This window comes from Gymnoscopelus microlampas (genome assembly GCF_963454915.1).
Source record: "Gymnoscopelus microlampas genome assembly, chromosome: 16".
NCBI classification, from domain to species: Eukaryota; Metazoa; Chordata; class Actinopteri; order Myctophiformes; family Myctophidae; genus Gymnoscopelus; species Gymnoscopelus microlampas.
This window is the reverse complement of record NC_139953.1, coordinates 47,578,051-47,602,104: the sequence shown is the minus strand read 5'-3', so window position 1 is coordinate 47,602,104 and position 24,054 is coordinate 47,578,051. Positions and strand designations below refer to the sequence as shown.

General features: G+C 44.3%; 4 protein-coding genes across 4 annotated transcripts in view; all 4 read right to left on the bottom strand.

The window, feature by feature from the left end:
• Window positions 1–1,415: 1,415 nt before the first annotated feature.
• LOC311063291 (intersectin-2-like) overlaps window positions 1,416–24,054 on the bottom strand; it is a 118,030-nt gene continuing 95,391 nt past the window's right edge. The window contains exons 33-38 of the mRNA XM_084082663.1: window positions 23,497–23,742; window positions 11,458–11,579; window positions 10,409–10,491; window positions 9,097–9,180; window positions 8,057–8,230; window positions 1,416–1,622 (exon numbers count right to left, since the gene is read on the bottom strand). Coding sequence (XP_083938789.1) covers window positions 1,462–1,622; window positions 8,057–8,230; window positions 9,097–9,180; window positions 10,409–10,491; window positions 11,458–11,579; window positions 23,497–23,742 — 870 coding nt within the window. The 3' untranslated portion in view covers window positions 1,416–1,461. The remainder of the gene's footprint in view (window positions 1,623–8,056; window positions 8,231–9,096; window positions 9,181–10,408; window positions 10,492–11,457; window positions 11,580–23,496; window positions 23,743–24,054) is intronic.
• LOC311063883 (pyrin-like) lies at window positions 13,453–14,799 on the bottom strand (the record flags this gene model as incomplete). The annotated part of the gene is made up of 2 exons (XM_084083507.1): window positions 13,453–14,465; window positions 14,748–14,799. The coding sequence occupies 2 exons, from the start codon at window positions 14,797–14,799 to the stop codon at window positions 13,453–13,455; spliced, it is 1,065 nt and encodes a 354-aa protein (XP_083939633.1).
• Window positions 15,738–17,081, bottom strand: LOC311063867 (E3 ubiquitin-protein ligase TRIM21-like; the record flags this gene model as incomplete). Its single annotated transcript, XM_084083481.1, has 1 exon — window positions 15,738–17,081. The coding sequence occupies one exon, from the start codon at window positions 17,079–17,081 to the stop codon at window positions 15,738–15,740; it is 1,344 nt and encodes a 447-aa protein (XP_083939607.1).
• Window positions 18,513–22,179, bottom strand: LOC311063859 (uncharacterized protein; the record flags this gene model as incomplete). The annotated part of the gene is made up of 3 exons (XM_084083471.1): window positions 18,513–19,709; window positions 19,818–19,879; window positions 20,862–22,179. 3 exons carry the CDS (start codon window positions 22,177–22,179, stop codon window positions 18,513–18,515), a joined length of 2,577 nt encoding a protein of 858 aa, XP_083939597.1.

Here is a 24,054-nt window from a genome sequence, read left to right as displayed (position 1 = left end):
CATGTTATACTCACTGCCCAGCCCTAGTATGAGAAACATTTCAATGGCTCAGAGGAAGGCACAGAGGAGAAATCATCACCATAGTCACTAAATCAATGAGAACACATTCCACATTATTATGTTTTTTATGGCATCATCATCTCACATGCACTGAGACAAACAGGCACTTCTAGGTGTTTGTGGGTACGCAACGTATGTAGGCATGTAACGATATATCGTAAATCAATTCAAATCCATTCAAACTGGTGACAATTTAACCCTTTAATTTCATTGGGCTATTAAAAAATAGCAGATCTACATCCCTGTTTCATCTCTCTCTCAGCTAGGGGGTCCTTGGGGACCTCGGGGTCCCGAAAACGTTGAAGACCCGTGCTGTAGAGACTTCATTTAGTCTGCTGGTAGAGCTGCAGGTCCAGTGCAGGGACGGATTAAGCCCCACACGGGCCCCAATTATTTAGGGCCTCCCGGTAAATTACTATCATTATTATTATTTTATTGAATTTCTTTTTGCAAGAACTTATTTTTGGGGGGGGGGGGCTAGTGAAAGTTACCGGTATGGTGTGTATGATATGAAATCCTTAATCATATTCCATCATATATGGAAGGGCCCCCAGGAGCCCTTGTCAGGGCCTCAAACCCAGAGAATCACAGCTGTAAATACAGAGGCCCACACATTTGATATTTGATTAACCTATACTGTACATTTAATTTTAGTAAATTGTCGAAGGCCGCGCGGGCCAGTTCCCCCCGAAGGGCCCCTGAGAGCCAAGGGCCCCCGGCGGCCTAATGGCTAATAATACAGCCCTACACTTTGACCCACACCTCTCCCGTAGAGACTTCATTTGGTCTGCCCGTAGAGCTGCAGGTCCAGCCTGAGCAGTGGTGGAAAGTAACTAAGTACATTTACTTAAGTACTGTACTTAAGTACAATTTTGAGGTATTTGTACTGTACTTGAGTATTTCCAATTTCCAATACTTTATACTTCTACCCCACTACATCTCAGAGGCAAATATTGTACTTTTACTCCACTACAGTTATTTGAAAACTTGAGTTACTAGTTACTTTGCAGATATAAATTATGATATTATAAAACATAAATGAACCACTTGAGCCCTGTTTTATACCTAGGCAATTTGAAAATAGCCGATCCACAAGCTCACAACGCGTCACGATGTAGATCGGCTATTTTCAAACATTTTAGTACTTTTACTTTTGGTACTTTAAGTACATTTTGATACAAATACTTTTGTACTTTTTACTCAAGTAAATTATGAATTCCAGACTTTTACTTGTAACAGAGTACTTCTACCTTGCAGTATTGATACTTTTACTTAAGTCAAACATTCGAGTACTTTTTTCCACCACTGAGCCTGGCCCACACCTCTCCCGTAGAGACACTTCATTTGGTCTGCTCGTAGAGCTGCAGGTCCAGCCGGGCCCACACCTCTCCCGTGGAGACCTCATTTGGTCTGCTCGTAGAGCTGCAGGTCCAGCCTGACCCACACCTCTCCCGTGGAGACCTCGTGCAGCAGCAGTCGGCGGTTGTTGGTCGACGCCCCTTTGCTGCTCTCCATCTCCTTCTTGATGGTCGCCACGGGAACCTCCGTACGACCCAGGAAATCTGAGGAAAGGTCAAAAAAACGCCACACCGTGAAGAAAGAACCTCAGCGGTAACTTCTGGAACCTCTTAACTCATTGGCTGCCATTGACGCAGATCTGCGTTCTTTCAAAAAAAAAATGTTTTCAAAATAAAAGTTTTTTTTTTATTTTATTTTTTTATTTGACCCAAAGACCAAGGAGATATGATTTTCCGAAGATTTAGACTCCCATCCACTTCCTTGTAACTTAAAAACTAAAAAATTCTGTATCTCGGCTCCTAAGTACTTTTTTTTTCTCATTGAAAAAGTCTGGCAGTCTACTGTAGGAAAAAAAAAAAAAAGATGGCACCCAATGAGTTAAATGTTTGTTATCCGGACAGCCCTATGTGTGCGCAGTGGTGTAAAGTAGCTAAGTACATTAACTGTACTTAACACATTACCCGCCAAGAACGCAGATCTGCGTTCTATTATCAAAAAAAGAAATGGTGGAAAATTCCACAAGGGGGCGCTCTAACGCAGCTTTGGAGTGATCGATCGTAACTCAGAGAAGAAGTAATCGGATGTGACGTTGATCCAAAAAACAGACATCCATCCAGCCCAACTATGGGATTTTTAGAAAAACACTCCTACTGTAACTTTTTTTTTTTTTTTTTACATTGAACACGACCCGTTTCCAACGGGCCGTCAGGGGCGGACTGGCCATTTGGCATACAGGGCATATGCCCGGTGGGCTGCTGGGCCAGTGGGCCGGTTGGGCCACCAGTGTTGCCAGATTCTGTGAGAGAAACAAGCAACCAGGTGTAGGAAAAGCAGCCCAAAAGAAGCGACTATGGGCCAACATGAGCACTTTAACATATGCATCAGCTATTTGAAAATAGCAGATCTACAAGCTCACAACGCGTCGCGATGCGACGCGTTGTGAGCTTGTAGATCGGCTATTTTCAAAAAAAGAAATGCGGGGAAATTATAATAAGCAGATCTGGCAACCCTGTGGGCCTTTCGGACCAAAATGCCAGGGCTGAATTTTGGTCCCAGTCCGGCCCTGAACACGACCCGTTTCCAACGGGCCGTAGCCCCAAAATGGCCGCTCGCGGTTGGAATGTCATTGTCCCAGTGGATATACACGGATCCCTCCATCGACCCACAGGGACTTTTTTTTATTTTTGGTACACAACGTGGCTTCCACGGTGTTTCAACGATCGTCTATTTAAGGTAATTACGCTGGCAAGGGGGATACAAAACGATGTTTAATATGACGGCAGGTAATGTGTTAAGTACAATATTGAGGTATTTTTTACTTTACCGGAGTATTTCCAATTTACCACTTTAGCCCTATTTTATACATAGGCTATTTGAAAATCGCATCGCGAGTAGATCTGCTATTTTCAAACATTTTAGTACTTTTACTTGTGGTACTTAAGTATATTTTGATGCCAATACTTTTGTACTTTTACTCAAGAAACATTTTGAACACACAGGCCGTTTACTTAATTAACATTGAGTATTTTCTTATATTGTGGTATTGCTACTTCTACTTAAGTAAAGTATGTGAGTACTTCTTCCACCACTGGCGTGTGTGTGTGTGTGTGTGTGTGTGTGTGTGTGTGTGTGTGTGTGTGTGTGTGTGTGTTTGTGCGTGTGTGCATGTGCGCGCGTTCGTGTGTGCGTGTGCGTGTGCGTGTGCGTGCGTGCGTGTTTGTGCGTGTGTGCGTGCGTGCGTGTGTGTGTTTGTGCGTGTGTGCATGTGCGTGTGTGCATGTGCGCGCGTTCGTGTGCGTGCGTGCGTGCACAGGGCCGTGTTAATGTCAGAATATGCACTAGGCAACGGATAGTTTTCGGGCCCCCCCCTCTGGGAACATGCACGCGCGCGCAGCGCGCGTGCATGTGCCCAATGCGTTCGCGCGCGCGCGAAGCGCGCGCGCGAAAAAAATTGCGGGTTTCCACCGGGTCTATTACTTTTTTGGGGGTGTTTTTGTTACATTAATTCGGTTATTTCGGTTAATTCTGTACTCCATGAAGTGTAGATTGTCTCCATGCACGTCCCAGCCCCCCCCTCAACCCATCCCCCCCGCTGCCGCGGCCGCCGCACGGCACTGCCAGACTACAAGTTTGGATGTTAAAATGCAGTTTACAGCAGCATAATTTCAGTGTTACAGATTAGCGGGAAGAATTTAACTCAATATAAATTATATCATTGCATGTGACACCATTACATGTCTTACTCACTCACAACACCATCATGATCAAAGGTAACGTTTTTGACAAAGTTACAAAACACAAGCCTATAGGAATCAAGACGTTTTAATACAGTGCAAATTGCAAAATATGCTAAAACAACACACTCAACCAATAATTGGATTCCAAATAAAATGCAAGCAATGTTAATATTACTACGTTTTTAGCGTTTTTAGCTTTCTTTCTTTTAATGAGTGTGCGTGTGCAACTTTCTTTACGTGAACATTGATGACAATTTCAGATGGGTTAGGGACAAATACTTATTAATTTGGGGGTCCAACCATGACATATTTTAGAACCACTGGTTTAAATAATAATAAAAGATTTGGAAGAAAGCCCAAATAAGAAATTCCACTTTACAAGCCCAAAAGAATGCAACCCGTAACTAGTATAGCCTAATATTTACAAGCAACTTTACGGAAAAGGAAGCCCAAAGTCTCTTATAATAAGCGCCAAATCTAAGTAAAAATAAAATAAAATAAGAAAATGTCTTCTTGGCAACTTCCCGAGTGTTTAGCTTTCTTGCTTTTTATCCTTTTGACACTGCAGTAGTGTGCAACAATGTAGGCAGTAGGCCTATGTATTTTTAATATGAACATTAGCGCTAAAGATGTCAAATCAAAGTAAAATCTAATAAAAAATAAAAAGTCTTCTTAGTTCGTCTTCACAGTCTCCCTCGGTCTGAGACTGCAGTGCGCGTCCTCGTCAGCACCCTGGACAGCACCCTGGACAGCGAGGAGAGAGAGAGAGAGAGAGAGAGAGAGAAAGAAAGAAAGAAAGAAAGAAAGAAAGAAAGAAAGAAAGAAAGAAAGAAAGAAAGAAAGAAAGAAAGAAAGAAAGAAAGAAAGAAAGAAAGAAAGAAAGAAAGAAAGAAAGAAAGAAAGAAAGAAAGAGAGAGAGAGAGAGAGAGAGAGAGAGAGAGAGAGAGAGAGAGAGAGAGAGAGAGAGAGAGAGAGAGAGAGAGAGAGAGAGAGAGAGAGAGAGAGAGAGACCCTTTTCAGTTTTAAAAGGCCACCCATCTATGATGCTAGACTGTTACATTATGAATACATTATTTGTTAATTAGGTTACTCACCCAGTCTACAGTGGCTTCCTTCTGGTCTTCTTTTTTGCGAAGTCCTCAATTAGTCCATCACAGTCCAAAGCAACGGTGAAGCTGTTCTCTATGGCCAGTAATGCAAAGGCGTTTAGCTTTTCCTCTGTCATTGTTGATCGAAGGTAGTTCTTGACACGCTTTAGGACAGAAAATGATCGCTCTCCCGAGCAATTGGATAGTGGAAGGGTCAAATACATGCGAAGGCTTATTTCAACATTGGGGAAGCTGTTCTGCAGGCCACTGTCCTTTATCCATTTAAGCAGTGTAGTAGCGGACGCGCGTTGGTCTGGCTCTGAGCTTTTAAACAATGAAGTTAAGAGGCTAAACTCATCCACAAACTTCTCCTGCTCCAAGTCCCGTGGATACTGTCTCGCAAACGTTTCTGCAGCTGAGCGAATTTCACTTCTGCTCAATTTATGAATCTGTGAGAGGAATCCGAATTTCCCTTGTAGCTTCTCGTATGCTTCTTTGCGTCGCCGTAATTCAACATCAAGGCAGTCGCATATGGGATAAAAAGTTTCAATCCGGTATTTCTCTCGTCCTGTGCGTCTCACGCTGTCATCAGGCGTAGTTTTAGATTCATCAGCCCTAGCTCTTCGTGTCTTGTGCCTGCTCGTGTCTGCCTTGTATGTGGCATTTGCTGTCATTGTTTTCGCTTCAGCCTCATAGGCATCAAAATCATCTCTGGTCTCATGGATGAAATCAATCAGTACATTGTACAGCTGAGTAACCGTGGACAGGTCTAGGTCAACTTGTTGCAATGCTTTACTTGTTGTGTTGATTTCTTTCAGTACAGTGTCCCACACAACAGTCAGGAAAGCGGTTTCCAAATTGTCCATTATTGCACTCAGCTGGCCAGCTTCACATTGAACTTTTTTATGATATTCATCATCGCTGCTTATAGTTTCCAGGGCGTCCTGTATGTCCTTATAGCCCACTCGGAGGGCTTTTGTAGCATCAGCCCGCGCTGACCATCTGGTGGTAGACAGGCTTTTTAACGTGAGCTTGCGTGTCTTGTTCGTCTCAGAATTGCGTAGGTGTGTCATGAGAACCCTCCACCGTTTTGGAGCCACAGAAAAGAAATTGTAGAGACTCTGCACAAATCCGAAAAATGACACGGCTTCAATGCAGCTTTCGGCTGCATAAGACCCTACTAAATTCAGCGAATGTGCAGAACAAGGTACAAAATCTGCAAGGTTGTTTTTTTCTTTAATTCTAGCCTGTAGTCCTGCATATTTGCCAGCCATATTGCTGGCGTTGTCGTAGCTCTGGCCACGACAGTCCATCAGGTCAATGCCAAGTTCATCCAGGGCCGACGTGAGTGTATTCATCATATGCTCAGCTGTATGAGCGTGTATTGGAATAAACTTCAGAAAACGCTCAACTGGTTTAAGGCTCTTTGGTTCCAAGTAGCGAATTATTAAAGTCAGCTGGTCAATGTGAGTGATATCGGGGGTGGAGTCAACGACGACGGAAAAGTATTTTGCACTTTTAATTTCACTTGTGATATTACTCAAAACATTGTCTGACATCAATTGAATAATCTCATCACATGTTGTAGATGACAAGTAGCTTGTATATCCTCTACCTGGGTTTCCATAGCTTCCAAGATGCTCTGCCAGTACTGGGTCGAACTGGCTTATGAGTTCTAAGCCTCCCAAAAAGTTTCCATTTTGTGGATCAAAGAGCGTCTGGTTTTCACCACGGAAAGCCATCCCACGTGAAGATAGATACTTAACAGTGGCAACTATACGTTTCAGTATATTACGCCAGTATGCCTGTTGTGACATCATATCCTTAGCTAGACTGCAATCTATACGTGCATTAACGTTACAACGGGATGACAGTGCAAGGACAGCAGTGATGTGTTCTGGTGAACATTCATGCTCTGTTAAGCGAGTTGTGACATTTTTCCAATCACTGTAACCTGTGGTAAATTGTGTCTCTTTTTTGGCAAATAACTTGCAGCAATAACAATAGACACACCCAGTCGATGGCGAATATATCATCCATTCCCTGAGTTTTATCTCGTCATTTTGCATTCGCCTGTAAAAGTGCTCTTTCTTGAGACTCCTGGATTGTGTTCCAAACTTTCGAACCGACTTTGAAAAGTCGCCTGTCATGTTTTGGCTTTGCTCGTTTAAACATATATAGTCCCGCAAACGGTCATTAATTGGTGGCCATTCCGCAGGATCTGATGAATAACATACCAGCTTGTCGGCATCAGCATCACTTGTCATTTCAATTTCACCGGAATCTACTCCCTCCTCCTGGTTCTCCATCTCAGATTCATCTTCACCCAGTTCTATAGCAGGTACTGGAGACATCTGGGCCTCCTCCGGAGGCTCCGGTACATTACGGACCCGCTGATCATCACCCAATTCAATTTGACTTGAATCACCCCCCAACCTCTCAGTTTCATCCTCTCCAGAGTCGGACAATAAATCGACCTCGGGTTCATGATCATCGGGTTCATTGCCAGGGTTGCTAGGTCCCGGCTGAGGCTCAGTTTGATCGCGGGCGGTCGCGGTCTCTTCTTGTTCGACTGCAATCACAACTAAATCTAAATCATCCTTTTTTTTGTGCATTTGTAGAAATCTGCCCATCACTTCTCTTTGCTTTTCAACGTTTCTTTCTAAGATCTTCCTTTTCTTTCTCTTTGATGCACCCGAAGTTGCCGAGGAAGACATGTTTGTTTACTGTTTTGAATCAGTCACCTTTCACCTTTGCTTTGCCCGGTTCGGATATAAGGTAACCTATTTCCCCACCCCACACCCCCCCCTGTGGGTGGGGGCCCCACCTGCATACCATCTCAAGGTACAGGCAGTCAGGCAGAGGCATGTTCGGCATAAACAGTGAGCAGTATAATGCCATTAATATGATACTGACCAAAAATAAAAAAGTAAAAAAAATATATGTAATATATATAAAAAATATAAGTTTTATTTCTCAGTTGTTTGTCTTCCAAAAAAAAAAAAAAAAAAAAGATTTTTTTTTTTTTTTTTTTTTTTTTTCATGGGTGCAATTTTCGGCCCCCCCCCCGACGGGACATAGGCACGTGCCTACATTGCCTGTGCGTAAACACGGCCCTGTGCGTGCATGTGAGTCACACTCATCTATACGAACCGTCGGGTGAGAACTGGTCCTTCTGGAAGATGGTGATGCACAGGACGTCCTGGTAGAGGTCCTTGATGAAGAACTGGCAGTTGAAGTTCCACTTAGGGTTCAGGGTGTCGCTGACGGCCCGGGAGGTGTAGCACTGAGGGCCCATGGTCAGCTCACAGTACGGGTTGCTCTTACCTGCAGGGACCCAGTTGTGAGCTTGTAGGTCGGCTATTTTCAAATTAAATCTCGCGCGGAAATTATAATGAGCAGATCTGGCAAGCCCCGTCACAATGATTGTTTTTTTTTTCCCTCGCGGAAGCACAGTGAAAGCCTCCGTGTTGTCTTCTCCTCCGCGTCATCAGCGCCCATACCCAGGGTGGGGTTGGCGAAAGGGCCTACTCTGTGTGGAGTTTGCATGTTCTCCCCGTGTCTCTCAGGGTAGTTAATACCCTCACAAAAAACATGTAGTAATCCTGGTCACTATACTGCCTCCCCCTGGTCAGCCGGGGCGCCTGATGGAGGGGAAAGGGAACTGGTTGGAATAACGTGTTCCTTCCACGCGCTACGTCCTACCAGGGAAACTCCCCCCTGTCAGGTGACAAGAAGGTTCAGTTGGCTCTCATGCATTGAAGGAGGCATGAGCTCGGCCCCGGGCTCCCTAGGCTGGTGGGGGGAGTGTAGTGCCCAGGATCACTTAGCAAATTGGCACCGGGTGAAAAAAAAAGGGTTACAAAATCGAGGGATAAAAAAATAATATATATTTTGACACGGGGGTCTGCGGCCAAATACATATAATTTTGGGGGTCCTTGCAGTTGACATGAAAAAGTTTGAGAACCTCTGTACTAAGGCAATAGAAGCAGGTGTAAAGTGTCTTCATAACAAGGTGTACTAAGGCAATAGAAGCAGGTGTAAAGTGTCTTTATAACAAGGTGTACTAAGGCAATAGAAGCAGGTGTAAAGTGTCTTTATAACAAGGTGTACTAAGGCAATAGAAGCAGGTGTAAAGTGTCTTCATAACAAGGTTTACTAAGGCAATAGAAGCAGGTGTAAAGTGTCTCACCGTTGGGCTTGCACGCCTTGAGCTCCTGGGCCTCAATGATGGTGACCAGCAGACGACCGATCCCACTGGACTTCAGAGAACGCGCTGTAGAAAGACCATCCACATGTGAGAAGTTACAGACACACGCACGCACGCACGCACGCACGCACGCACGCACGCACGCACGCACGCACGCACGCGGGGGGGCCATAGCTGAATGGTTAGTGAGCCCGCCTATAGGGAGCCAGAGGCCCTGGTTGCCCCAGGTTCGATTCCAGGCCAAATCAGCATAATGTGTCGATGAAATGAAATTTGTCCCTGAGCAAGACTCTTAACCAGGGGTGCACATAACTGGTGCGCAGGTGCGCATGCGCACCCAAAATGAACAATGAGCACCACATCAGACGACGCGAGGCGCTTTTGCGCACCAACAACTGGGACAGGAATTTCCAAGCTTTTATTTTTTAGTAAAACTAAAAAATAAAAAGCCTGGATATCGAGGACGCATGCTGCACGTGATTGTGTCAGTGTCTCGCATCGCCTCGCTGCGTGCACGCAGCCAGCAGCGGCTGTTTAGAGGCACTCGTCACCGATGATGAACGCAGAGTGATGGTGCAAAACATGCCGTGAACGTCCCAATCTGGCGGATAAAAGCAGCGCAGCACAGGGCACCAACCTTGGCGGCTTCACCAAACGATAGAGAAAAAAAAACGGCGAAAATCGGCGGAATTTGCAAGCAGACCGTCCTCTTTTCATTTTTCCCTCACGCAGCTGCACCCCCCCCCCCCCCCAATGACAAAACTGTCAACGGGGGGGGGAGACTCCCCTGAGACTCCCCCCCCCTGAGACTCCCCCCCCCACCCTGGTGGCAGCGGTGGCCTAGTGGTTAGAGGGGCGGCCTTGATACCGGAAGGTCCCTAGTTCGATTCCCCAATTCATCACATCAATCATGAATCACCGCTGAATAGCCCTTGAGCAAGGCTTCCATGCAGGGTCCGGCTGGAAACAAGCTTCGTGCTTAGTCCGACACCCTGGGTAAACAACAAACTTTGCTTTACCCCCACCCCCCCCCCGTTGATAATACGGGACGGGACCATTTATTTGTTGCGCACCAAGTCACATCTCCAGGTGCTCTTCTGAGCACCAGACCTAAAAAGTTATGTGCACCCCTGCTCTTAACCCCTAATTGCTCACAGGTTCTCATTGGAAACAAGACCGCAAGGACTTTCATGAACGACCTGTTAAAAGGAATTATCCTTACGCACGCACGCACACACGCACACACGCACACACACACACACACACACACACACACAGTGAGTGCATAGTGTACCTTGATAAGCCTTCTCTCTCTTTTTCTTCTCCGTCTCGATGAAGAGTTCTGAAGCAGCTTTGATCTTCTGGACCCACGAAGTTCTGTCACATAGAGGAGAAAAACGTTTACCATTCGATGGTCAAGTGTATGTGAATGTGTGCGTGTGTGTGTGCATGCGTGTGTGTGCGCTAGGGCTGACCCAAATAACTCGAATATTCGAAGCTTTGTTCGATGGCACATGATTCAAACTTTTTTTTTCAAAAATCGAGTAATTGGCCGTTTTTTTAAATTTGGTTATTTTTTCTCCAAACATGTACAAATGCAAAATATAAGGTGCTTACACGCTTGCCCCAAATGTTAACTAGGTGTCCGGAGTATTTGTGCAATGTATTAGTCCATATTTTTGAATAAAGAAGTGTTTTAATCCCGTCTGTGGACGAACGCCATTTTCCCCCTTGTTTAATTTCTGTTTACAGTGAGTGTAATTCCGGCTTTCACCGGACGCGCCTCGTCACTACCGCCCATTGGGAATTTCCGACAGAATCAGTCACAGACGGGATTTAAACACTTCTTAATTTAATTGTTGCGCGTTTCAATGTCATGGCGCTCCTTTAGCAGCCCTAAAAAGTGGCATTTGTTGACGTTTTTTTTTTTTAACGGCGATTATTCGAAGTTTGATCGTTTTTTTGCCTAAAACTTCGATTTCCAAAATTATAATCGAAGGTCAGCCCTAGTGTGCGCGTGCGTGTGCAGGGCCGCTTCTCCCTACACGCACACTACGCAGGTTGCGTGGGGCCCCGCCTACCCGCCGATCAAAGGAGCCCCCTCTCCGCCCCCTCCCTTCAGCAGAAAATAACGTGCAGCACTGCGTTCACATCAGCGCAGGCTGCGCAGCGCTGCTTGTCACCCTAAAACCGAAATAAAGTAACCAAAAAAGTAACTTTATCCGCGGGAAACACGAAAAAAATCTCTCGCGCGCGCATGTGTCCCGTATCATGCGTAGAGCCCCTGTGGAGTCTAAAGCGGCACTGTGCGTGTGTGTGTGTGTGTGTGTGTGCTTGCGGTACCTCTCATTGAGTGTGTCAGTCTTCAGAGTGTAAACCCGGTCTATGTGTGAGATGTGGAACAGAGGCTCATCAGTGGACGGGTCAGCAGGCATCTTCACCAGAACCTCGTTCAGGAACAAAGGCTGCAGCAGAGACAGTAAGAAGGACAAAGTTACGCCCATGAATGAAACCTATTCTTCAGCAATTTCAAATCCGCCATCTTTCTATATCCGGGGGTGGGAAATGAATGCTATTGGTTGTGTAGCTTGTCAATCAAATCAGCACAAGGTAGCCACGCCCCTGCTAGAGCATACACTACTTTATCATCAATTTTAAAAGTAGTGTATACGCGCTATGAGCTTGTATATCTGCTATTTTTAATAGCCAAAGTGTAAAATAATGTTTTTTTTAGCTCAAATCAAAAAGTGACACAGATGCGTTCCAGGTCTTAATGGGTTAAACCCACAATAAAAACACTTTGTCAAATTGACCTGTAGCTCTGTGTACTTGGTCAGCTCTTTTTTTCATCACACAATAACTGTAATAACTGAGGACAACTAGGGATCCTGGACCCCTTTGTTTTCTCTCAGAAGTCTATGAGTTGGGTTGTTAGACAGAGATGCAGAGCCTAGTACTAACCTACAGTAAAACTGTAAAAACTGTAAATGTAATGCATTTTTAGTACATGTTTTGGGAAATTAACGTGGGCTTTAAAGGAGAATTCCGGTCATTTTAAGTGTTATGTTTGATGTGTGTCAAATCACTTACCAACGTAGAAATGAAAATCGCGTTACTCCACAGATCCCCCTGTCGACCCCCACCGTTGGCATAATAGGAGTCGCCCGCATAGCAGCAATTCGCCTATTTTAACAAATGTAAAGTCTGTTTTTTTCTCCTAGTACTCATTGTGGAGTCCCATTATAACGTAACAGGCGCTAAAACTCCCGACAAGCTAACGGCTAATAACAGAACGAGCTAACGCTGGGGCTGCTTATCTCTCTGCATGGCAGCCCCAGGTTGCCAGGTCGGGAGAGAAACCGACAACCAGCATTAGCTCGTTCTGTTATTAGCCGTTAGCTTGTCGGGAGTTTTAGCGCCTGTTACATTATCATGGGACTCAACAATGAGTACTAGAAGCAAAAAAACAGACTTTGCATTTGTTAAAATAGGCGAATTGCTGCTATGCGGGCGACTCCTATTATGCCAACGGTGGGGGTCGATAGGGGGATCTGTGGATTAACGCGATTTTCATTTCTACGTTGGTAAGTGATTTGACACACATCAAACATAACACTTAAAATGACCGGAATTCTCCTTTAATATAAATCCTTTGAATTGTGTTGAATCGCACCGAAGCCCATCGTATCGCATCTTGACAAATAATAGCTCACAGCAACGTATTGAAAAAAAAACAACTACAACAGTTAATTTTGGAATCCATGAACTTTAGTTCAAAATGTTGAATTATGAACCATGAACTGAAATAGTTCATTTTAAAATGTGTGAACTGAAGTTTGAACAAGTTGAACTTTCCCAACACTGCTGTATATTCCTTTCCCCCCCCATTTTAGAAAATACCTACATTTGCACAATCATTTTTTTCTATCACTCAGTTTTGGGTGAATCAACCTTGTTACTGTATTATGGCCAAATACTGTATATACAATATCAATTATTATTATTAATATTTTTTTTCTATCGTTCATTTGCACGTATCATCACTGTTTTGTGTGAATGAACCTTGTTGTAGTGGGTGGTGTGATTGTAGTTCCATTGAGGAGACATCATAAAGGCTTTCTGTGACTGTGTTGACTATGTCTTGAGCTCAGCAAGGGAGATGATTATTTTGTTCCTTATTCTGAACGATGTATCGTAAATGTATTTAGGCTCATGTACCGTATTTCACTTTTTTTCCTTCCGTCTAGGCACATGTGGAGTCAGCTTATATCAAAATATATGCATCGTTTATTTCTAAATAATTTACTGAAGGGGACAACCTCAGGTTTTTCTTCTTTTCTAAGTTGGAGGGGACAAGTCCCCACCTTCTCCACCAAGATCAGCGTCCATGTTGACAGGAGAGATGATCAGAGGAGCAGAGTTTGTACCATTATAATTAAGATCAGGACTAAAGTATGGATATAGTTTCTCAGTGAAGGTGCAGCCAGTGAAAGAGTAGAGATGATCTCTGGCCTCCACATCATAAAAGGAGACCAGACCCTCCTCATAATCCACAAACACTCCCACTTTCTGGACCTCCTCTCTTACAGGGAGGAGGACATCAGGGTCAGCACAAGCCTCGTACTCATTTCTATTCCTCAACATTATAGTCCAGTAACCATTGTTGGGTATCGCCGTGATGTCTCCTTTCCTGTTGATGGACTCTCTGGCCACTCCTAGATCCCACCCAGTCTTCCTTTTAACCTGAACCTCATAGTAAAACCTTCCTGAGGAGAAGCTTTGTTTTCCTAAGACACTGACACATTCAGAGAATCTCTCTTTGTTGTCTGGGAGATTCTTCCATATGTTTCCATTACTCACTTGTTTTCCATCCTCAGACAGGATGAGCCAGGGATGTGCTGTATCAGGATCTAGAGTCACATCCACAGCATATTGCTGGATCCTCCTCAGATCAACATCATACAGCTTCTTCTTCATCTCTAGACTGAGAGTCTTCTCCAGCTGAGCCACAGCTGTCCTCACAGTCCCCACATATGAAGACTGATGGACATTAACCTTTTTCCAGTCCTTGGTGGGTGGAGGGGTGTTGATGGAGGTGAAGTTCTGGAGGAGGTGGAGGTGGTCTTCAGTGTGTGAGAGCTGCTTCAGCTCAGAGCTTCTCTTCTCTAACTGAGTGATTTCTTTTTGCAGATCTTTGATGAAGCCTTCAGCCTGTTTCTCTGTTGTTTTCTGCTTCTCTTCGATCACATCAATGAACTCAGCCTGGCTCCTCTCAATACAGCTGATCAGAGCAGCGAAGACCTGCACACTGCCTGCTATCACTGTGTCTGCATCTTTCCTGCTGATCTCTACTGAGTGTTTGACCTCCTGAATCTTCACTTGTCTCTCCTGGATCATCTTCTGAACTTCAGCCTCTGTCTTTGCTTCATATTCTTCTTTCCACTTCTGAATCCTGATCTGATGAACCATCTCAGAAATTAAACTGTTTACGGATATTTTTGGTCTCTTATAGAACGTTTCTTGACACAGTGGACACCGACACACATCATTAATGTCCCAGTAATGTGTGATACAGGTCTTGCAGTAGTTGTGTCCACATGGAGTGACGACTGGATCAGTGAACACATCCATACAGATAGAACACAGGAAGTGCTCTTCAGACAGCAGACTGCTGGCGGACGCCATTTCTACACACTGAGAATAAAAGTCAAAGTGTGAAAAACTGGAAATATTGTTTTTGTATCAGCAGTGTTACTGGGGTGTCCTCAACCAGTGATGTCTGTCTTTATAATCCAGGGGGTTGTGATGTCACTGCAGAATAGTACGTTTTAAAGGTTTATGTTTCTGTATGTGATCTAATACGCTGTCTCTCCGTGTATCAAGGTCTCTTCTGCTCCTCACTTTCTGTTCAATCAGCTTTTAACTCAAGCTGAAATTATCACGTCATCAAATATGACGTCAGTCTCGCCCAAATATGGAGTTCAAACGGCTCCTGGCTGCCCCCCGCGTGAATATTGGGTAACCATGGCAACCTAAGAGCTACATCCTCTTCATCAGACCGTGTTGGATGACCGTGTTTGCTCACAATGTGTGGCGATGCGACGTATTGTGAGCTTGTAGATCTGCTATTTTCCATGATTTTTATACATTTTATACATTTGAAAACAAGAATTGGGACATTCTGCGTAATGAGGACTTTAACTTTTGATTGCCAATACTTTTGTACTTTTACTCAAGTCCATTTTGGATTCCGGACTTTTACTTGTAGCAGAGCATTTCTACATTGCAGTATTGATACTTTTACTTGAGTAAAACATTTCAGTACTTTTTTCGACCGCTGCCTTACAACACTGACGTGTTGTAACTCGCGAGTGAAATGTTATGGTTCCAGGCTGTAGCCAGGGTCATCACGCTACATGAATGGATGCTTTTTTTTACGTGGATTTGCTCGTCGCGGAGTCTACAGATTTAAACAGCAAAGCGCAGTCAATGGGGAGAATGCTGGCACCCAACGTAAGTTGTTATGAAAAAATGCTGGCACCCAATGTGTTAAAATATATGTTATTATTGTATTATTTCTAAATTATTTACTGAAGGCGACGACTTCAGGGTTTTCTTCTTCTCTAAGTTGGAGGGGACAAGTCCCCACCTTCTCCACCAAGATCATCGTCCATGTTGACATGAGAGATGATCAGAGGAGCAGAGTTTGTACCATCATTAAAACAGGGACTGAAGAATGGATATAGTTTCTCAGTGAAGGTGCAGCCAGTGAAAGAGTAGAGATGAATTCTGGCCTCCACATCATAAAAGGAGACCAGACCCTCCTCATAATCCACAAACACTCCCACTTTCTGGACCTCCTCTCTTACAGGGAGGAGGACAGAAGTGCCAGCATGAGCCTTGTACTCATTTCTATTCCTCAACACTATAGTCCAGAAACCATTGTTGGGTTCCAGTGTAATGTCTCCCTTCCTGTTGATGGACTCTCTGGCCACTCCTAGATCCCACCTAGTCTTCCCTTTAACCTGAACCTCATAGTAAAACCTTCCTGAGGAGAAGCTTTGTTTTCCTAAGACACAGATACATGGAGAGAATCTCTCTGTGTTGTCTGGGAGATTCTTCTTTATTCCTCCATCACTCACTTGTTTTCCATCCTCAGACAGGATGAGTTGTGGATGTGCTGTATCAGGGTCCAGAGTCACATCCACTGCATATTGTTGGATCCTCTTCAGATCAACATCAAACAGCTTCTTCTTCATCTCTTGACTGAGAGTCTTCTCCAGCTGAGCCACAGTTGTCCTCACAGTCCCCACATATGAAGACTGATGGACATTGACAGGTGTCCAGTCCTTGGTGGGTGGAGGGGTGTTGATGGAGGTGAAGTTCTGGAGGAGGTGGAGGTGGTCTTCAGTGTGTGAGAGCTGCTTCAGCTCAGAACTTCTCTTCTCTAACTGAGTGATTTCCTTTTGCAGAACGTTGATGAAGCCTTCAGCCTGTTTCTCTGTTGTTTTCTGCTTCTCTTCAATCACATCAATGAGCTCAGCCTGGCTTCTCTCAATACAGCTGATCAGAGCAGTGAAGACCTGCACACTGCCTGCTATCACTGTGTCTGCATCTTTCCTGCCGATCTCTACTGAGTGTTTGACCTCCTGAATCTTCACTTGTCTCTCCTGGATCATCTGCTGGATTTCAGCCTCTGTCTTTGCATCATATTCTTCTTTCCACTTGTGACTCCTGAACTGATGAACCATCTCAGAAATTAAACAGTTTACAGATACTTCTGGTCTCTTATTGAAGATCTTCGCACACAGTGGACACCGACACACATCATTAATGTCCCAGTAATGTGTGATACAGGTCTTGCAGTAGTTATGTCCACATGGAGTGACGACTGGATCAGTGAACACATCCATACAGATAGAACACAGGAAGTGCTCTTCAGACAGCAGACTGCTGGCGGACGCCATTTCTACACACTGAGAATAAAAGTCAAAGTGTGAAAAACTGGAAATTGTTTTTTGTATCAGCAGTGTTACTGGGGTGTCCTCAACCAGTGATGTCTGTCTTTAAAATACAAGGGGGTTGTGATGTGACTGCAGAATAGTACGTTTTAAAGGTTTATCTTTCTATATATGATCTAATATGCTGTCTCTCCGTGTATCAAGGTCTCTTCTGCTCCTCACTTTCTGTTCAATCAGTTTTTAACTCAAGCTGACATTCTTACGTCATCAAATATGACGTCAGTCTCGCCCAAATATGGAGTTCCACACGGCTCCTGGCTGCCCCCGCGTGAATATTGGGTAACCATGGCAACCTAAGAGCTACATCCTCTTCATCAGACCACGTTGGATGACTGTGTTTGCTCACAATGTGTCGCGATGCGACGTATTGTGAGCTTGTAGATCTTCTATTTTCAAATGATTTTTATACATTTTATACATTTGAAAACAAAAATTGGGACATTCTGCGTAATGAGTACTTTAACTTTTGATTGCCAATACTTTTGTACTTTTACTCAAGTCCATTTTGTATTCCGGACTTTTACTTGTAGCAGAGCATTTCTACATTGCAGTATTCATACTTTTACTTGAGTAAAACATTTCAGTACTTTTTTCGACCGCTGCCTGGGACGGTCTCCTACTCGCAGTACGAGGGGGCGGGGCTATCAGGTGATGTTGATTTACAACCCAACAAACTGACACATTATTCATTTAGTTCACTTTCATTGAGGAGACATCATAAAGTTCTGTGACTGTGTTGACTAAGTCCTGAGCTCAGCAAGGGAGATACTTTTTTTGTTCCTTATTCTGAATCGTACATTGTGTACAAACACATGTATCGTGCAACAAATGTGTTTAGGCTCATATACCGTATTTCACTTGTTTTCCTCTTCTGTCTATGCACATGTGAGTCAGATTAAATTAAGTGCCAAAACCGAAGGGTATTCGGTTTTGCTGTCTTTTTGTTTGTTTCGTTTTTCTCCACACGGGCGGGGCTGGAGCAGCTCTGGGAGTACCCATTGTGATCCTAAGAAGGATAGGCCAAATGGATCACCGGAAACAAAACATGGCTCCCATCCGCTTCCTGTCTATTTCCCTCTTTAAAACGCCTATATCTCCAAATCTGTTTCCGGTGGGGAAGACCGGTCATGCGCGATCCGTCCCTGTTGTAACTCGCGAGTGAAATGTTATGGTTCCAGGATGTAGCCAGGGTCATCGCGCTACATGAATGGATGCCTTTTTTTTCCAGGAGTCTAGAGCTTTAAACAGCAAAGCGCAGTCAATGGGGAGAATGCTGGCACCCAACGTAAGTTGTTATGAAAAAATGCTGGCACCCAATGTGTTAAAATATATGTTATGATTGTATTATTTCTAAATGATTTACTGAAGGGGACAACTTCAAGTTTTTCTTCTTTTATAAGTTGGAGGAGACATGTCCCCACCTTCTCCACCAAGATCAGCATCCATGTTGACATGAGAGATGATCAGAGGAGCAGAGTTTGTACCACCAGCATTAGTACAGGGACTGAGGTATGGATATAGTTTCTCAGTGAAGGTGCAGCCAGTGAAAGAGTAGAGATGAACTCTGGCCTCCACATCATAAAAGGAGACCAGACCCTCCTCATAATCCACAAACACTCCCACTTTCTGGACCTCCTCTCTTACAGGGAGGAGGACAGAAGGGACAGCAAGAGCCTTGTACTCATTTCTATTCCTCAACACTATAGTCCAGTAACCATTGTTGGGGGTCGTTGTGATTGGTCCCTTCCTGTTAATGGACTCTCTGGCCACTCCTAGATCCCACTCAGTCTTCCCTTTAACCTGAACCTCATAGTAAAACCTTCCTGAGGAGAATATTTGTTTTCCTAAGACACTGACACATGGAGAGAATCTCTCTTTATTGTCTGGGAGATTCTTCCTTATGTCTCCATCACTCACTTGTTTGCCATCCTCAGACAAGATGAGCCAGGGACATGCTGTACCAGGGTCCAGAGTCAACTCCACTGCATATTGCTGGATCCTCCTCAGATCAACATCAAACAGCTTCTTCTTCATCTCTTGACTGAGAGTCTTCTCCAGCTGAGCCACAGCTGTCCTCACAGTCCCCACATATGAAGACTGATGGACATTGACATGTGTCCAGTCCTTGGTGGGTGGAGGGGTGTTGATGGAGGTGAAGTTCTGGAGGAGGTGGAGGTGGTCTTCAGTGTGTGAGAGCTGCTTCAGCTCAGAGCTTCTCTTCTCTAACTGAGTGATTTCCACCTGCAGATATTTGATGAAGCCTTCAGCCTGTTTCTCTGTTGTTTTCTGCTTCTCTTCAATCACATCAATGAGCTCAGCCTGGCTCCTCTCAATACAGCTGATCAGAGCAGTGAAGACCTGCACACTGCCTGCTATCACTGTGTCTGCATCTTTCCTGCTGATCTCTACTGAGTGTTTGACCTCCTTAATCTTCACTTGTCTCTCCTGGATCATCTGCTGGATTTCAGCCTCTGTCTTTGCTTCATATTCTTCTCTCCGCTTGTGATTCCTGAACTGATGAACCATCTCAGAAATAAGAGTATTGACAGATACTTCTGGTCTCTTACTGAAGATCTTGGCACACAGTGGACACCGACACACATCATTAATGTCCCAGTAATGTGTGATACAGGTCTTGCAGTAGTTGTGTCCACATGGAGTGAAGACTGGATCAGTGAACACATCCATACAGATAGAACACAGGAAGTGCTCTTCAGACAGCAGACTGCTGGCGGACGCCATTTCTGCACACTGAGAATAAAAGTCAGAAAAATTTGAAATAGGTTTTGTATCAGCAGTGTTACTGGGGTGTCCTCAACCAGTGATTTCTGTCTTTATAATCCAAGGGGTTGTGATGTGACTGCAGAATAGTACTTTTTAAAGGTTTATCTTTCTATATGTGATCTAATACGCTGACTCTCCGTGTATCAAGGTCTCTTCTGCTCCTCACTTTCTGTTCAATCAGCTTTTAACTCAACATGACATTCTCACGTCATCAAATATGACGTCAGTCTCGCCCAAATATGGAGTTCCACACGGCTCCTGGCTGCCCCCGCGTGAATATAGGGAAACCATGGCAACCTAAGAGCTACATCCTCTTCATCAGACCGTGTTTGCTCACAATGTGTCGTGATGCGACGTATTGTGAGCTTGTAGATCTTCTATTTTCAAATGATTTTTATACATTTTATACATTTGAAAACACGAAATGGGACATTCGGCGTAATGAGTACTTTCACTTTTGATTGCCAATACTTGTGTACTTTTACTCAAGTCCATTTTGGATTCCGGACTTTTACTTGTAGCAGAGCAGTTCTACATTGCAGTATTGATACTTTTACTTGAGTAAAAAAAGTGAGTACTTTTTTTGACCGCTGCCTGGGACGGTCTCCTACTCACAGTACATGTGGAGGGGGGGGGGGGGGGGGGGGGCTATTAGGTGATGTTGATTTACAACCCAACAAAATGACACATTATTCATTTAGTTCACTTTCATTGAGGAGAAATCATAAAGTTCTGTGACTGTGTTGACTAAGTCCTGAGCTCAGCAAGGCAGATACTTTTTTTGTTCCTTATTCTTAATCATACATTGTGCCCAAACATAACACATGTGAAGTCAGCGTATATTAAAATATATGTTATTATTGTATTATTTCTAAATGATTTACTGAAGGGGACAACTTCAGGGTTTTCTTCTTCTCTAAGTTGAAGGGGATAAGTCCCCACCTTCTCCACCAAGATCAGCGTCCATGTTGACAGGAGAGATGATCAGAGGAGCAGAGTTTGTACCACCATCATTAACACAAGGACTGAAGTATGGATATAGTTTCTCAGTGAAGGTGCAGCCAGTGAAAGAGTAGAGATGAACTCTGGCCTCCACATCATAAAAGGAGACCAGACCCTCCTCATAATCCACAAACACTCCCACTTTCTGGACCTCCTCTCTTACAGGGAGGAGGACAGAAGGGTCAGCATGAGCCTTGTACTCATTTCTATTCCTCAACCCTATAACCCAGTAACCATTGTTGGGGGTCGCTGTGATTGATCCCTTCCTGTTGATGGACTCTCTGGCCACTCCTAGATCCCACTTAGTCTTCCTTTTAACCTGAACCTCATAGTAAAACTTTCCTGAGGAAAAGCTTTGTTTTCCTAAGACACTGATACATACTGAGAATCTCTCTGTGTTGTCTGGGAGATTCTTCTTTATGCCTCCACCACTCACTTGTCTTCCATCATCAGACAGGATGAGGTAGGGATGTGCTGTATCAGGGTCCAGAGTCACATCCACAGCATATTGCTGAATCATCCTCAGATCAACATCAAACAGCTTCTTCATCTCTTGACTGAGTGTCTTCTCCAGCTGAGCCACAGCTGTCCTCACAGTCTCCACATATGAAGACTGATGGACATTGACATTTGTCCAGTCCTTGGTGGGTGGAGGGGTGTTGATGGAGGTGAAGTTCTGGAGGAGGTGGAGGTGGTCTTCAGTGTGTGAGAGCTGCTTCAGCTCAGAGCTTCTCTTCTCTAACTGAGTGATTTCCACTTGCAGATCTTTTATGAAGCCTTCAGCCTGTTTCTCTGTTGTTTTCTTCTTCTCTTCAATCACATCAATGAACTCAGCCTGGCTCCTCTCAATACAGCTGATCAGAGCAGTGAAGACCTGCACACTGCCTGCTATCACTGTGTCTGCATCTTTCCTGCTGATCTCTACTGAGTGTTTGACCTCCTGAATCTTCAGTCGTCTCTCCTGGATCATCTGCTGGATTTCAGCCTCTGTCTTTGCTTCATATTCTTCTTTGCACTTGTGAATCCTGAACTGATGAACCATCTCAGAAATAAGAGTATTGACAGATACCTCTGGTCTCTTACTGAAGATCTTTGCACACAGTGGACACCGACACACATCATTAATGTCCCAGTAATGTGTGATACAGGTCTTGCAGTAGTTGTGTCCACATGGAGTGACGACTGGATCAGTGAACACATCCATACAGATAGAACACAGGAAGTGCTCTTCAGACAGCAGACTGCTGGCGGACGCCATTTATACACACTGAGAATAAAAGTCAAAGTGTGAAAAACCTGAAATAGTTTTTTGTATCAGCAGTGTTACTGGGGTGTCCTCAACCAGTGATGTCTGTCTTTATAATCCAAGGGGTGTGATATGACTGCAGAATAGTACGTTTTAAAGGTTTATGTTTCTGTATGTGATCTAATACGCTGTCTCTCCGTGTATCAAGGTCTCTTCTGCTCCTCACTTTCTGTTCAATCAGCGTTTAACTCAAGCTGACATTCTCACGTCATCAAATATGACGTCAGTCTTGCCCAAATATGGAGTTAATATCCACACGGCTCGTGGCTGACCCCCACGTGAATATTGGGTAACCATGGCAACCTTCATCAGACCGTGTTTCCCTTTCATGCCCATATCATTTTCTCTATCCCTGAAATTCCAGCCGGCACATTGGTGTTCCCGTGAAATAACACTGGAGTCTATGAGAGCCGGCTGGACAGATTATGAACAAACACTATTTCTGAACCATTGAAACCTTTATGAAATACTCAGCCCAGGGAAATAAAAGAAGACGTATCACACATCGTTTTCTGCTGTGTTCCTTTTCGATGTGTACACTGTATACTTTTATAGAGCCATCTAAAGAGCAAAAGTATGCTTCTGAACGGCCAAAGCATCGCGAGACTGTCCACCATTTCCTGTCTGGCAGCCAAATCTCACGATACCTCCGAGCGAGTTTTATTTACCTGGCACTGAATGAGTTAATGAGATTAAAGGTTCTATGACATTCATTTTCACTCTTTTTATTTTGTATGTTTTTGGGGGGTTTTTATGGCCTCAATAACACCCAAAAAAAACTGATTCATTCAAACTGATTCATTCAGTGGATTTTCTGTGGTCTGGGGTTTTCTGAATAATTAGGCTGAAAAGTAATCTGAGCTTGGCCCTTGGGCAGTGAAGTCACAGGCCATTAATCCCGCCCACTCTCCTCCTCGCCCCTCCCCTCCCCTATCCTTTCCTTTGGGGGGGGGTTCCTTTGGGGGGGGATGATTGACAGGCAAAATCCCTCAACAGCGACACCCACAGGCAAAGGTTTCTTTTTTCATTGCAGTTGAAAAGGCTTTAGAAATGTGAGAGAAAAACACCTGCCATGGATCACTGTAGTGGATTTATTTTTATTTTTTTATACACGTTTGTTGTTTTTGTTGTTGTTGTTTTTATACACGTTTTAAGGACCATGACCAAGACTTTTAATGTGTTGTAAAACTGAATGTCATGAAACCTTTAATGTGGAAGCGGCCATCTGACCATCTGACCATCTGACCCCCCCACCCCCTCTGCTCTCACCGCCTTGTACATCTTCAACTGGACGTTGGTCTTGGAGCTGAAGAGGAGCCTCTCGGCGGAGCCCGAGGACGAAGAAGAGGAGGAAGAGGAGGAGGAGGAGAAGGGCTTGGCGCCGTGCGTCAGCAGCAGGAAGTCGTTGAACAGGAAGGCCACCAGCTCCCTGCCGCTCTTGGTCTTCTGGAGGCGTCCGCTGTGCAGCAGCTTACGAGGACCCAGACAGTTGGTCAGCGAGTTGAACACCAGATGCTGCATATGGGGCAAAAAAAACATAATGATAATAATCAATGGTGGGAGCAGTGGCGTGCACAGACATTTTGAGGGGCAGGTGCTCAAGTTAATCATTTTTTTGTTTACTTGGTCTGCTCTTTTTTCCCCTCTACACCTATACCTCTTTGCCAAAAAATAGCCGATCTACAAGCTCACAACGCCTCGCAGCGCGAGGCGTTGTGGGCTTGTAGATCTGCTATTTTTTGGCTAAAGTTCTCCTCAGAAAAGGGATGCTAGGTTTCGAGTGGTTATGGTAAAAAGAAAAATCCATATATCACATAAAGATTTGGC